The sequence below is a fragment of the Lontra canadensis genome, unplaced genomic scaffold (genome assembly GCF_010015895.1).
Source record: "Lontra canadensis isolate GAN:19392208 unplaced genomic scaffold, GSC_riverotter_1.0 scaffold104, whole genome shotgun sequence".
In the NCBI taxonomy this organism is placed as follows: Eukaryota; Metazoa; Chordata; class Mammalia; order Carnivora; family Mustelidae; genus Lontra; species Lontra canadensis.
In genome coordinates, this window is record NW_022631098.1 from 2,234,414 (window position 1) to 2,246,978 (window position 12,565).

Consider the following 12,565-nt stretch of genomic DNA (forward strand, 5'->3'; position numbering starts at 1 on the left):
AGGATTGGACAGTACTGCTTCATGTGGACTTTTCATTTAAACTAGTTGTACAGTATGCATTTTCTCTTCTTTAATAAATAATGTTTGCCAGGTGCCAGCATTTCTCTCTCTGAATTGTGATTTCTTTAACAACTATAATCATGCATAGAGTCATCCCCTACGCATAGTTGGACACAGTAGAAATTAATGAGTTCACTTCGTTTCCTTGCTGACGTGTCTGCTTTTGCCACAGGGAGTGCTGAAGCAGGACTGGGGGTGTAGGCGTTCTGTGTGACAGGCCTGATGAATGTCTTCTCTTTTCAGAAGAATATATACTTAGAAGTGCTGCCTTTTCTGAGGTTGAAGAGTATTTTTAAGAAAATCATTAGAAATGTTCATCATCTGTAGCCCCCATGCTGACCATCAGAGAGCTGATGCTTTTGGGGCCTTCTGAACTTCAGTCCTTTTGAACCATTTTGAATTTCTAGTGTACTTCATAGTAGGGATTTTGTCTTCTTCCTTTCTCTTGCTTACATGAATTCTGTGACTGTGCTCGCAGCTCAGGCATGGATAGGCAACCTTCCGAAGTGCACACTAAGTGGCGGAAACACTCCCAGCTCCTCAAAGACAGTGACTTCAGTTTTCAGGAGCCCATCATGGCTCTCCGCACAGTCATTTTGGAGATCCTCATGGAAAAGGAAATGGAGAATTCCCAGAGAGACTGTTTCAGGGATATTCTCACCAAGCACCTCGTAGAATTCTCCGTACTAGCCCGAACTGTCAAGAACACACAGGTAATAGGATTTCAAAACCATGTCGTCTCACCCCATGACCTTTCCTTTTGAGACAGAAAATAGAAAACACAAGTAAAATGGAAATGTCATTGAGAAACAGATTGCTATAAAAATACTGCTTAGCATAATTTCCCATTTTGGCACCTTCTCTGTGCCTGTTTCCTGGTTCTAAAATGATAAGATGTAGCTTACTACATCGATAACCGTTCACTGATTGTATATAGTGTGCGTATACACACATATATGTATGTACATATGCTTGTATGCTTATATGTACTGAAGAGAAAAACAGGCCTATATGGGGCTGGAGGAGGCAGGTGGAGATGTGCTTGAGCCGGTCCTGACGGAGGGTCGTCAGTGAGTGGTGGTTACAGCTCTCCTAATTATTACTCGTGCTCGTAGTAGTAATAGTAAAAGTAGTAATTCTTATCTGTTCTTTTCATTTCAGCTCCCTGAAAGGGCAATATTTCAAATTAAACAATATAATCCAGCTCATTGTGGAGTCTCTGAGTGGCAGCTGGAGGAAGCCCAAGTATTTTGGGCAAAAAAGGAGCAGAGTCTCGCCCTGAGTATCCTCAAGCAGATGATCAAGAAGCTGGATGCCAGCTGTGCAGAGGTGCACTTCTTTTATTGGCTGAATGAATTCCTGTTATAAAAGAGTGACTGTGCTTTAAAATATTTTTAAGAAATCCACTGTGAAGTTACTGGTCCATGAACAAGAAACTGTAAAAAGGAGCCTGGAAAATTAGTATTTGTTAAAGCAGTCTAGAAAATACTAGTTTTTTTCCTGTTTGCAGAAATTCTGCCATTCCATCTTGTGGTAGATTCATTTGATTTATCCCAATGTTAAACTGTTTTTATTTATTTATTTTTAACTTTATGTGGAATTGGAAAAGGGTGCGTAGGAAACAAACATGAAAGAGCTACTATAAGTTTGAAACGAATAGGACGTGAGAACAGAAGTTAAAAGAGGAGCAAGTTGGAATGATTGTCAGTCTGCCTGCTGGGGAACTACAATGGCTGATAATTGCTGTGACTTGTCAGTCTACCTGCTTAGGAAATACAATGGCCGATAATTTCCTACTACTGGCTACTGAAAACTTGTTAGCTTCTGGAGCTCTCCCTCACCGGTGATGTTGCACTCAGTGGATTAGGACAATGGCAGGACTCATTTCACAGGGTTCCTGAGCCTTGAACCTCTGGAAATGAAACATAGCCTTTGTAGAGTGCCTGGTGTATACAAGTGTTCAGTAATCGTGAGTTGCTTCAGTAGTAGCAATAATAATTAATAGTAGGAGAAGATTATTTCATAAAACTCACCTATTTGTCATTATTAAAATCATTGTATGGTGAAAGCAGATGAGGAAAAATATTTTTATCCTGCTTTTTCACCTACATGGAAGATATTTTCGTATATTTTGCTGGTGAATTGCATTTTATGGTTTTGCTTTCTGTATACAGAATGACCCCGACCTAAGACTTATATATGCAGAATGTCTGAGGGTGTGCGGCACCTGGTTAGCGGAAACTTGCCTGGAGAACCCTGCGGTCATCATGCAGACCTACCTAGAGAAGGTAAGCCTTCCTAGCAGCCCTGGAGAGCTCTTCAGTATGAATACCCTTGATCTTTTCATCAAGGCCTTCATTTTTTGGATATATAGCTGTTGTAGCTCTGTGTAATTTTTAAAGCAGAATGAAATACAGTACTAAAAAAGGACACTGTCTGTCTTCCCTCTGCCCCCACCTCCCGCTACTCGCAGCCAGCTGTTTCTGATCATTTCTCATTTATCTACAAAAAGAGCTGATTAAGGAATATCCACGGCAGTCTTTATTCCTTTGTAATCTCAGCTGCCCTCCAAGTAGGACTTGCACTTCTGTAGTCCATTCCCTTTCTGCCTTCCTGAATTGCCCCTTAATTCCTTTCATTTAATTAGTTTTGGAAATAGCTAGTGTAGCATGGAAATCATTATATGACTGTCTTTAAATTTTTTGGAGCCTTGTGTTTTTATATAGTTCTTTAAAATATTAGCTGTTTGGGTTATTTCTGCACCATCAAGGCTATTTGAAAATTTAAAATAGTGTGCTTCATATATTTTAGCTTGTGTGTGTGTGTGTGTGTGTATATATATATATATATTATATATATATTATATTTTAGCTTATATATATACACATACATATATATATATATATAAATTGAATTTAGTGCAGTATTTCTTTGATTTGAGTCTTTGGATGCATTTAGTATCTCTGTAATATAAATGGATTGTGTTTTCTTCAAGGCAGTGGAAGTTGCTAGAAATTATGATGGAGAAAGCAGTGATGAGCTTAGAAATGGAAAGATGAAAGCATTTCTCTCATTGGCACGGTTCTCAGACACTCAGTACCAGAGAATTGAAAACTACATGAAATCATCAGAGTTTGAAAACAAGCAGGCTCTTCTGAAAAGGGCCAAAGAGGAAGTGGGCCTTCTCAGGGAACATAAAATCCAGACCAACAGGTAATGAGATGTCCACCAGTGAAAGTGATAAGACAGATGTACAGAACCAGAGCGTGAATTCATGGTCTGTGATTCTAGACATTGTAGAGTATAGGGCTTTTTGTTTTGTTGGTATCATAGTTGCAAAGAGATAGGTGTTCAATTTAAATACAGAAGAGTTGTCTCTTCCAATATAGTCAAACCCTTCTTCAGACCTGCCTTTGTCTGGTATACGATAGGGAAAGTAGAGAAGGGAGTTAAGTAGGCATCTCAGGTAGGGTCCATTTGTCCCCAGTTGCCTAGAATGGCTTTTGAATTGCACAGACTTACTTCCGGATATTAAAAGTTTGTTCCCTTAGTAGTTTTAGAATTTTCATTTTTCTCTGGGGATGGATACCTGACTGTTCATTTGTGTTGCCTTTCATGTATGACTTTGTAGTTCCGTACCATTTGATGGGTTTTGTGTTTTCTTTTAATTATCCAATGCAAGATACACAGTAAAGGTCCAGCGGGAGCTGGAGCTGGATGAGTGCGCGCTCCGTGCCCTGAAAGAGGACCGTAAGCGCTTCTTATGTAAAGCAGTTGAAAATTACATCAGTTGCTTACTGAGTGGAGAAGGACATGATATGTGGATATTCCGTCTTTGTTCTCTCTGGCTTGAAAATTCCGGAGTTTCTGAAGTCAATGGCATGATGAAGGCAAGTCTTCTCTTTTAAACCCAGTATTCCAGCCTGTGTTTCACAAGCTTAGACATAAGCCCACCAGTGACAGAGATCTCATATATTCTTTGTATCCCTGGTATTAGGTTTGATGCTCTACTCATAGGTACTCGTTGAGCTCCAGTGATGCAGGTTTCTGCAGAGATGAGAGTATCTAGTTCATTCTTTGCCTATTCCTTCTCAGTTACTGCTGGGAAGTGCCAGGATGCCAGACTAGGAGATCTGGAAGGCAGTTAAAGATGATGTGACCACAGGCAGGTTTTTCCTCCTGCTTTATCATTTCTGAGATTTTTTAAGTGAATTACTTTTGTAAATGAAAAATAAAGTTTAAGGAAAACGTTAAGGCAGTAGTATTTCATAAGTTTTCATGTAAAAACTTTGGATTTTATTGAGGATACCTAAAAGTTAAAGTTATTAAAGTTATGCTTACCAGATCTACATTGGCAACCAACTTGAAGCTTAAAAGTAAAATGTTTCTCCTGGATGAAAAGAATTATAAGACTCTTAATAGATACAAGCGGTCTCTGCTGCTAGTGCTCATTAAATCCCGTTAGGATTAGCGTACAGGGCACAAGTTCCTCCAGTGTATCACACACCGCCTTCTCTGTAGTCAAGATCACAATAGCCCTCAGATCCACATTTCTCTTCCTTAGATTCACTGGAATGAAATCACTGCAAGTGTTCTAGTTCTGAATACAATTTAATTTAGGATCAAATGCTGTGTCTTACCAGTGAATCAATCTAGAATACCCATCAGGAAGACTAAGATGAATGTCAAGGGAAAAGATGTAATTAGTGAAGTTTTATTAACAACAAGAAGATGATGGTGCTAGTAGCATTATTTTAGAAAAATTGACTTGCTTAGATGCGAGACTTTTTAAAATGCATGTTTCTTAAGGCTTTTTTTTTTTTTTTTTAATGATAGACCGATGGAATGAAGATTCCATCATACAAATTTTTGCCTCTTATGTACCAGTTGGCTGCTAGAATGGGGACCAAAATGATGGGAGGCCTTGGATTTCACGAAGTCCTCAATAATGTAAGTAAACTTGAAAATCAAAACACAGCTGCTTTTCTTTCGTATTTTATATATTACTGTTCTACTCTAGGATATGAAAATACAGAAAGATTCTAGTCATTCTTATTTATTTTGCTGTAAAAGGGCAGGAATAAAAATTCCCTTTTGTCTCCTCTCACTCCACATAAGTTACTCTGTTTCTTTGTCATTTCTACCCATTCCTCTGTCTCACACATACACGCACTCTGCCCACGGTGGCATCTGGTGGAAAAGCACATATCTGTGATGCCAAACAAAAGGAAAAATGTTATGGATTTTCTGTTTTTGTTTAATTGGTTGGTTGCATAAATCTAACAGTCCTTTGTTCTTTGACAGCTTATCTCTCGGATTTCAATGGATCACCCCCATCACACTTTGTTTATTATACTGGCCTTAGCAAATGCAAACAAGGATGAATTTTTGACCAAACCAGAGGCAGCAAGAAGGAACCGAATAATTAAAAATGCACCTAAACAAAGCTCTCCACTCGATGAGGTATGTGGGTTAAACATATGTACCTTTTTGAATTGCAGCGTTCGGACCTCCCCACAGCTCTCCTTTCTTAAGTCTCAGGGATTTTCTGGCCGTATTTGTTTTTGTTTTTTTTTTTTTAAAGATTTTATTTATTTATTTGACAGAGAGAGAGAGAGAGAGATCACAAGTAGGCAGAGAGGCAGGCAGAGAGAGGAGGAAGCAGGCTCCCTGCTGAGCAGAGAGCCCGATGCGGGGCTCGATCCCAGGACCCCGAGATCATGACCTGAGCTGAAGGCAGAGGCTTTAACCCACTGAGCCACCCAGGCGCCCCCGTATTCGGTTTGTTATTTTGCCACCTAACACTGGCTCAGAATTCCTGAATATTCTCCGGGTGTAGTAGATACCAGTACTTTTTTTCCTCACAGCACTGAGCAAAGAAAAAATAATTTCAAAATACACCCAAGTCCTTTACTGGTTTTTTTTTTTTTTTTTTTAATCTTTTTTTTTTTTAATTTATTTTCAGTGTAACCGTATTCATTGTTTTTGTACAACACCCAGTGCTCCATGCAGTCCGTGCCCTCTCTAATACCCACCACCTGCTTCCCCCAACCTCCCACCCCCCCACCTCTTCAGACCCTTCAGATTGTTTTTCAGAGTCCATAGTCTCTCATGGTTCACCTCCCCTTCCAATTTCCCCCAAATGCCTTCTCCTAACTCCCCTTGTCCTCCATGCTATGTGTTATGCTCCACAAGTAAGTGAAACCATATGATAATTGACTTTCTCTGCTTGACTTATTTCACTCAGCATAATCTCTTCCAGTCCCGTCCATGTTGCTACAAAAGTTGGGTATTCATCCTTTCTGATGGAGGCATAATACTCCATAGTGTATGTGGACCACATCTTCCTTATCCATTCGTCTGCTGAAGGGCATCTTGGTTCTTTCCACAGTTTGGCGACCGTGGCCGTTGCTGCTATAAACATTGGGGTACAGATGACCCTTCTTTTCACTACATCTGTATCTTTGGGGTAAATACCCAGTAGTGCAATGGCAGGGTCATAGGGAAGTTCTATTTTTAATTTCTTGAGGAATCTCCACACCTTTCTCCAAAGAGGCTGCACCAACTTGCATTCCCACCAACAGTGGAGGAGGGTTCCCCTTTCTTCACATCCCCTCCAACACATATTGTTTCCTGTCTTGCTAATTTTGGCCATTCTAATGGTGTGAGGTGATATCTCAATGTGGTTTTAATTTGAATCTCCCTGATGGCTAGTGATGATGAACATTTTTTCATGTGTCTGTTAGCCATTTGTATGTCTTCATTGGAGAAGTGTCTGTTCATATCTTCTTCCCATTTTTTGATATGATTATCTGTTTTGTGCGTGTTGAGTTTGAGGAGTTCTTTATAGATCCTGGATATCAATCTTTTGTCTGTACTGTCATTTGCAAATATCTTCTCCCATTCCGAGGGTTGCCTCTTTGTTTTGTTGACTGTTTCCTTTGCTGTGCAGAAGCTTTTGATTTTGATGAAGTCCCAGAAGTTTATTTTGGCTTTTGTTTCCATTGCCTTTGGAGACATATCTTGAAAGAAGTTGCTGTGGCTGATATCGAAGAGATAACTGCCTATGTTCTCCTCTAGGATTCTGATGGATTCCTGTCTCCCGTTGAGGTCTTTTATCCATTTTGAGTTTATCTTTGTGTACGGTGTAAGAGAATGGTCGAGTTTCATTCTTCTACATATAGCTACCCAGTTTTCCCAGCACCATTTATTGAAGAGACTGTCTTTTTTCCACTGTATATTTTTTCCTGTTTTGTCGAAGATTAACTGACCATAGAGTTGAGGGTCCATATCTGGGCTCTCTACTCTGTTCCACTGGTCTATGTGTCTGTTTTTATGCCAGTACCATGCTGTCTTGGTGATCACAGCTTTGTAGTAAAGCTTGAAATCAGGTAACGTGATGCCCCCAGTTTTATTTTTGTTTTTCAACATTTCCTTGGCGATTCGGGGTCTCTTCTGGTTCCATACAAATTTTTGGATTATTTGCTCCAGCTCTTTGAAGAATACCGGTGGAATTTTGATTGGAATGGCATTAAAAGTATAGATTGCTCTAGGCAATATAGACATTTTAACAATGTTTATTCTTCCGATCCAAGAGCATGGAATGGTCTTCCATCTTTTTGTGTCTTCTTCAATTTCTTTCACGAGTGTTCTGTAGTTCCTCGAGTACAGATCCTTTACCTCTTTGGTTAGGTTTATTCCCAGGGATCTTATGGTTCTTGGTGCTATAGTAAATGGAATCGATTCTCTAATTTCCCTTTCTGTATTTTCATTGTTATTGTATAAGAAAGCCACTGATTTCTGTACATTGACTTTGTATCCTGCCACGTTACTGAATTGCTGTATGAGTTCTAGTAGTTTGGGGATGGAGTCTTTGGGGTTTTCCATATAAAGAATCATGTCATCTGCGAAGAGAGAGAGTTTGACTTCCTCATTGCCAATTTGGGTACCTTTTATTTCTCTTTGTCGTCTGATTGCTGTTGCTAGGACTTCTAATACTATGTTGAACAAGAGTGGTGAGAGTGGGCATCCTTGTCGTGTTCCTGATCTCAATGGGAAGACTCCGAGCTTTTTCCCATTGAGGATGATATTTGCTGTGGGTCTTTCATAGATAAGATTTTATGAAGTTCAGGAATATTCCCTCTATCCCTATACTTTGAAGCATTTTAATCAGGAACGGATGCTGGATTTTGTCAAATGCTTTTTCTGCATCAATTGAGAGGACCATGTGGCTCTTCTCTCTTCTCTTATTAATTTGTTCTATCACATTGATTGATTTGCAAATGTTGAACCATCCTTGTAGCCCAGGGATGAATCCCACCTGGTCATGGTGGATAATCTTTTTAATGTGCTGTTGGATCCTGTTTGCTAGGATCTTGTTGAGATCTTAGCATCCATATTCATCAGTGATATTGGTCTGAAATTCTCTTTTTTGGTAGGGTCTTTGCCTGGTTTGGGGATCAGGGTAATGCTGGCTTCATAGAAAGAGTCTGGAAGTTTTCCTTCTGCTTCAATTTCTTGAAACAGCTTCAGGAGAATAGGTGTTATTTCTTCTTTGAAAGTTTGGTAGAATTCCCCAGGGAATCCATCTAGGTCCTGGGCTCTTGTTTTTTAGGAGGTTTTTGATCACTGCTTCAATCTCGTTACTAGATATCGGTCTATTTAGGTTGTCGATTTTTTCCTGGTTCAATTTTGGGAGTTTACAGTTTTCCAGGAATGCGTCCATTTCATCTAGGTTGCTTAGCTTATTGGAATATAACTGTTGATAATAACTTCTGATTATTGTTTCTACTTCCTTGGTGTTAGTTGTGATCTCTCCCTTTTCATTCATAATTTTATTAATTTGGGCTTTCTCTCTTTTCTTTGGATTAGTGTGGCCAATGGTTTATCGATCTTATTGATTCTTTCAAAAAACCAGCTTCTAGTTTCATTGATACGTTCTACTGTATCTCTGGTTTCTACCTCATTGATCTCAGCTCTAATCTTGATTATTTCCCTTCTTATGTGTGGAGTTGGTTTGATTTGTTGTTGATTCTCCAGTTCTTTAAGGTGTAGAGACAGCTGCTGTGTTCTGGATTTTTCAATTTTTTTGAGGGAGGCTTTGGATGGCTATGTATTTCCCCCTTAGGACCGCCTTTGCTGTATCCCGTAGGTTTTGGACCGAAGTGTCTTCATTCTCATTGGTTTCCATGAATTGTTTCAGTTCTTCTTTGATCTCCTGGTTGGTCCAAGCATTCTTAAGCAAGGTGATCTTTAGCTTCCAGGTGTTTGAGTTCCTTCTGAACTTCTCCTTGTGATTGAGCTCCAGTTTCAAAGCATTGTGATCTGAGAATATGCAGGGAATAATCTCAGTCTTTTGGTATCGGTTGAGTCCTGATTTGTGACCCAGTATGTGGTCTATTCTTGAGAAGGTTCCGTGTGCACTTGAGAAGAATGAGTATTCTGTTGTTTTAGGGTGGAATGTTCTGTATATATTTATGAGGTCCATCTGGTCCAATGTGTCATTCAATGCTCTTGTTTCTTTAATGATTTTCTGCTTCGATGATCTGTCTATTTCTGAGAGAGGCGTGTTAAGATCTCCTACTATTAATGTATTCATATCAATATGACTCTATCTTGATTAACAGTTTTCTTATGTAATTGGCTGCTCCCATATTGGGGGCATAGATATTTACAATTGTTAGATCATCTTGGTCCCTTTAAGAATGATATAGTGTCCTTCTGTATCTCTGACTACAGTCTTTAATTTAAAATCTAATTTATCTGATATGAGAATCACTATCCCGGCCTTCTTTTGAGGCCCATTGGCATGAAAGATGCTTCTCCATCCCTTCACTTTCAGTCTGGGTGTATCTTTAGGTTCAAAATGGGTCTCTTGTAGTCAACATATGAATGGGTCCTGTCGTTTTATCCAATCTGCAACCCTGTGCCATTTTATGGGCGCATTTAGGCCATTCACATTGAGAGTGATTATTGATAGATACTTTTTATTGACATCGTGTTACCTTTGAAGTCTTTCTTTCTGTAGATTGTCTCTATATTTCTGTTCAAAGCTATTCTTAGGATTTTTCCTCTTTTATAGCCCTCCCCCCTTAATATTTCCTGCAGTGTCGGCTTGGTGGTTGCATAGTCTTTTAAGCCTTGCCGGTCTTGGAAACTCTTTATCTCTCCATCCATTTTGAATGTCAGCCTTGCTGGATAAAGTATTCTTGGCTGCATGTTCTTCTCATTTAGTGCCCTGAATATATCTTGCCAGCCCTTTCTGTCTTGCCAGGTCTCTGTGGACAGGTCTGACGTTATTCTGATGGGCTTTCCTCTGTAAGTAAGGAGCCTCTTTGTCCTAGCGGCTTTCAAGAGATTATACCTACAATTATGATTCCTCAATTTGACTATCAGGTGCCTTGATGTTTTTCTGGAATCTATAATCTTGGGTGGAGACCGTTCGGCCTCTAGTACATGAACGCTGGTTCCATTCGCGAGATTGGGAAAATTTTCATGAAGAACTTGTTCCACTATATCTTCTAGACTTCTTTCTTTCTCCTCCCCTTCAGGGATTCCAATGATTCTGATGTTGGAACGTTTCATGGCGTCATTTATTTCCCTAATTCTGTTTTCGTGGCTTCTAAGCTGTTTGTTGCAGGCTTCCTCTTGATCCTTTCTCTCTATCTGTCCTCCAGATCACTAATTCTATCTTCTGTCTCAGTTACCCTAGCTTTGAGAGAATTTAGATTAGATTGGAACTCATTGAGAGCATTGTGAACCTCAGCCCTGGTAGCTTTTCGCTCTGCCCTAACATTGTGAACATCCTGTCTGGTCGCTTTCAGCTCGGTCCTAATCAATTCCGTTTGGTCATCCATGGCTTTCTCCAACCTAGTTATTGCCTGGGTAATTGTTAGCCTGAATTCTCTTTCCGACATATTGTCTATGTTGATAGCCGTTAGCTCTGTTGCAGAAGGTCCATCCTCTGTATTTTGCTTCTGTTGGGCATTCCTCCTCCTACTCATTTTGGTGAGAGATGACTGAACAGATGTAGCTGGTTGTATCGACCGTGGTGCAGTCTGGGTGCACCCTGGAACACTTCTGAGCAATCAGGATTCCCCACCCAAATGAGAGAAAAAAGAAAGGAAAAAGAAAAAAAAAAGAGAGAGAGAGACAGGAAAGAAAGGCAAGATGAAAGAGAAGGTTCAGCCCAAATGGGCCCCAAGGTAAGATTTATGAGGTATACAAACAAAATCAGACAAACAAAAAGACTGCTAAAAGTATATAACAAGAGAAAAAAATTATATATATGCAAATAAAGGAAGAACCTTGTCAAAAAGAACCCCAAGTGTAAGATTTATATACAGTCAGGACAAACACAAAAACACAGAACCACGGTGGAAGAAAAAGATGGGAGAGTGGTTATAAATTCTCAGTGTGGGCGAGGAAGGTTGTTTGGATTCTTCCTGGATGTATCTTGTTATCTTTGTTAAAGGACTCAACTTTCCTAGGCTAAAGGGGGATTAAGAATTGGTTTACCTATGGGGTAGTATTGATTGGGGAATCGGAATTACTTTGAAGTTTAACTCTATATGAATATTAGAAAATAAAAATAAAAAAGGAATAAACTAAACTAAAATTTTAAAAAAATTTCAAAAAATAGAAATGCAAAAGAAAAACACAGGTGTATGTATCAAAAAGTTCAGGTTAGAAGGTTATTATGGAATTTGATGTACTGGACAGCTCGCTGTGATGGTAAATAGGTTAAAAAATTATCTATAGGGGCGCCTGGGTGGCTCAGTGGTTAAAGCCTCTGCCTTCGGCTCAGGTCATGATCTCAGGGTCCTGGGATCGAGTCCCACATCCGGCTCTCTGCTCAGCAGGGAGCCTGCTTCCTCCTCCTGTCTCTCTCTGCCTGCCTCTCTGCCTACTTGTGATCTGTCAAATAAATTAAAAAAAAAAAATCTTAAAAAAAATTATCTATTAAAAAAAGAGAATAGTGGGATCAAATTAAAAATAAAAGTTGTTCTATGAAGTAGTGGTGGTGGTTCTCCTGTAGTCTTTTTTTTTTTTTTTTCCTTTCCTGGTTGGTTTTCTGGGGAGGGGCCTGCCACGTGGGTTTTCAGTCACTGATGCTCCCTGAGTTAAGTCCTCCAGTCCCCCTCAAGGGGGTGGGCTCTGAGGAAACCGGTTTTTTCAGGCTTTTGTTCTCTGGAGGTTTTTATGTTCACCTTTTTTTTTTTTTCTTTTTCCTCTCGCCTTGATTGCTTTTGATGGTTTTTGTAGGTTTAGAGGAAAGCAAACTGCACCCTGACCTCCCTCTCAGAGAGACGCCTCGTCTGTACCCCTGTGGGTGCTGCAGAGCCCAGATAAATCCCCAGAGCAGGTTCCGAGTCGCGGTCCCTGGGGACGCAGGACCTTCTGCTTGTGCCCAAAACCACGGCGGCGGCTGTCTGGGCAGCTCCAGACCGCCCGAGAGGTTCCCAGCAGCGATCGCACGCTGACATTTTCCCGCCGGCCCGGGCTG

General features: G+C 40.0%; 1 protein-coding gene across 2 annotated transcripts in view; it reads left to right on the forward strand.

Annotated features, from left to right (window-relative positions):
* Window positions 1-12,565, forward strand: part of ATM (ATM serine/threonine kinase) — a 130,699-nt gene that overhangs the window by 95,943 nt on the left and 22,191 nt on the right. For both annotated transcript variants that reach the window (XM_032838312.1, XM_032838313.1), the window contains 7 exons: window positions 539-773; window positions 1,222-1,389; window positions 2,235-2,348; window positions 3,056-3,273; window positions 3,743-3,950; window positions 4,897-5,010; window positions 5,365-5,523. In XM_032838312.1, coding sequence (XP_032694203.1) covers window positions 539-773; window positions 1,222-1,389; window positions 2,235-2,348; window positions 3,056-3,273; window positions 3,743-3,950; window positions 4,897-5,010; window positions 5,365-5,523 — 1,216 coding nt within the window. The remainder of the gene's footprint in view (window positions 1-538; window positions 774-1,221; window positions 1,390-2,234; window positions 2,349-3,055; window positions 3,274-3,742; window positions 3,951-4,896; window positions 5,011-5,364; window positions 5,524-12,565) is intronic.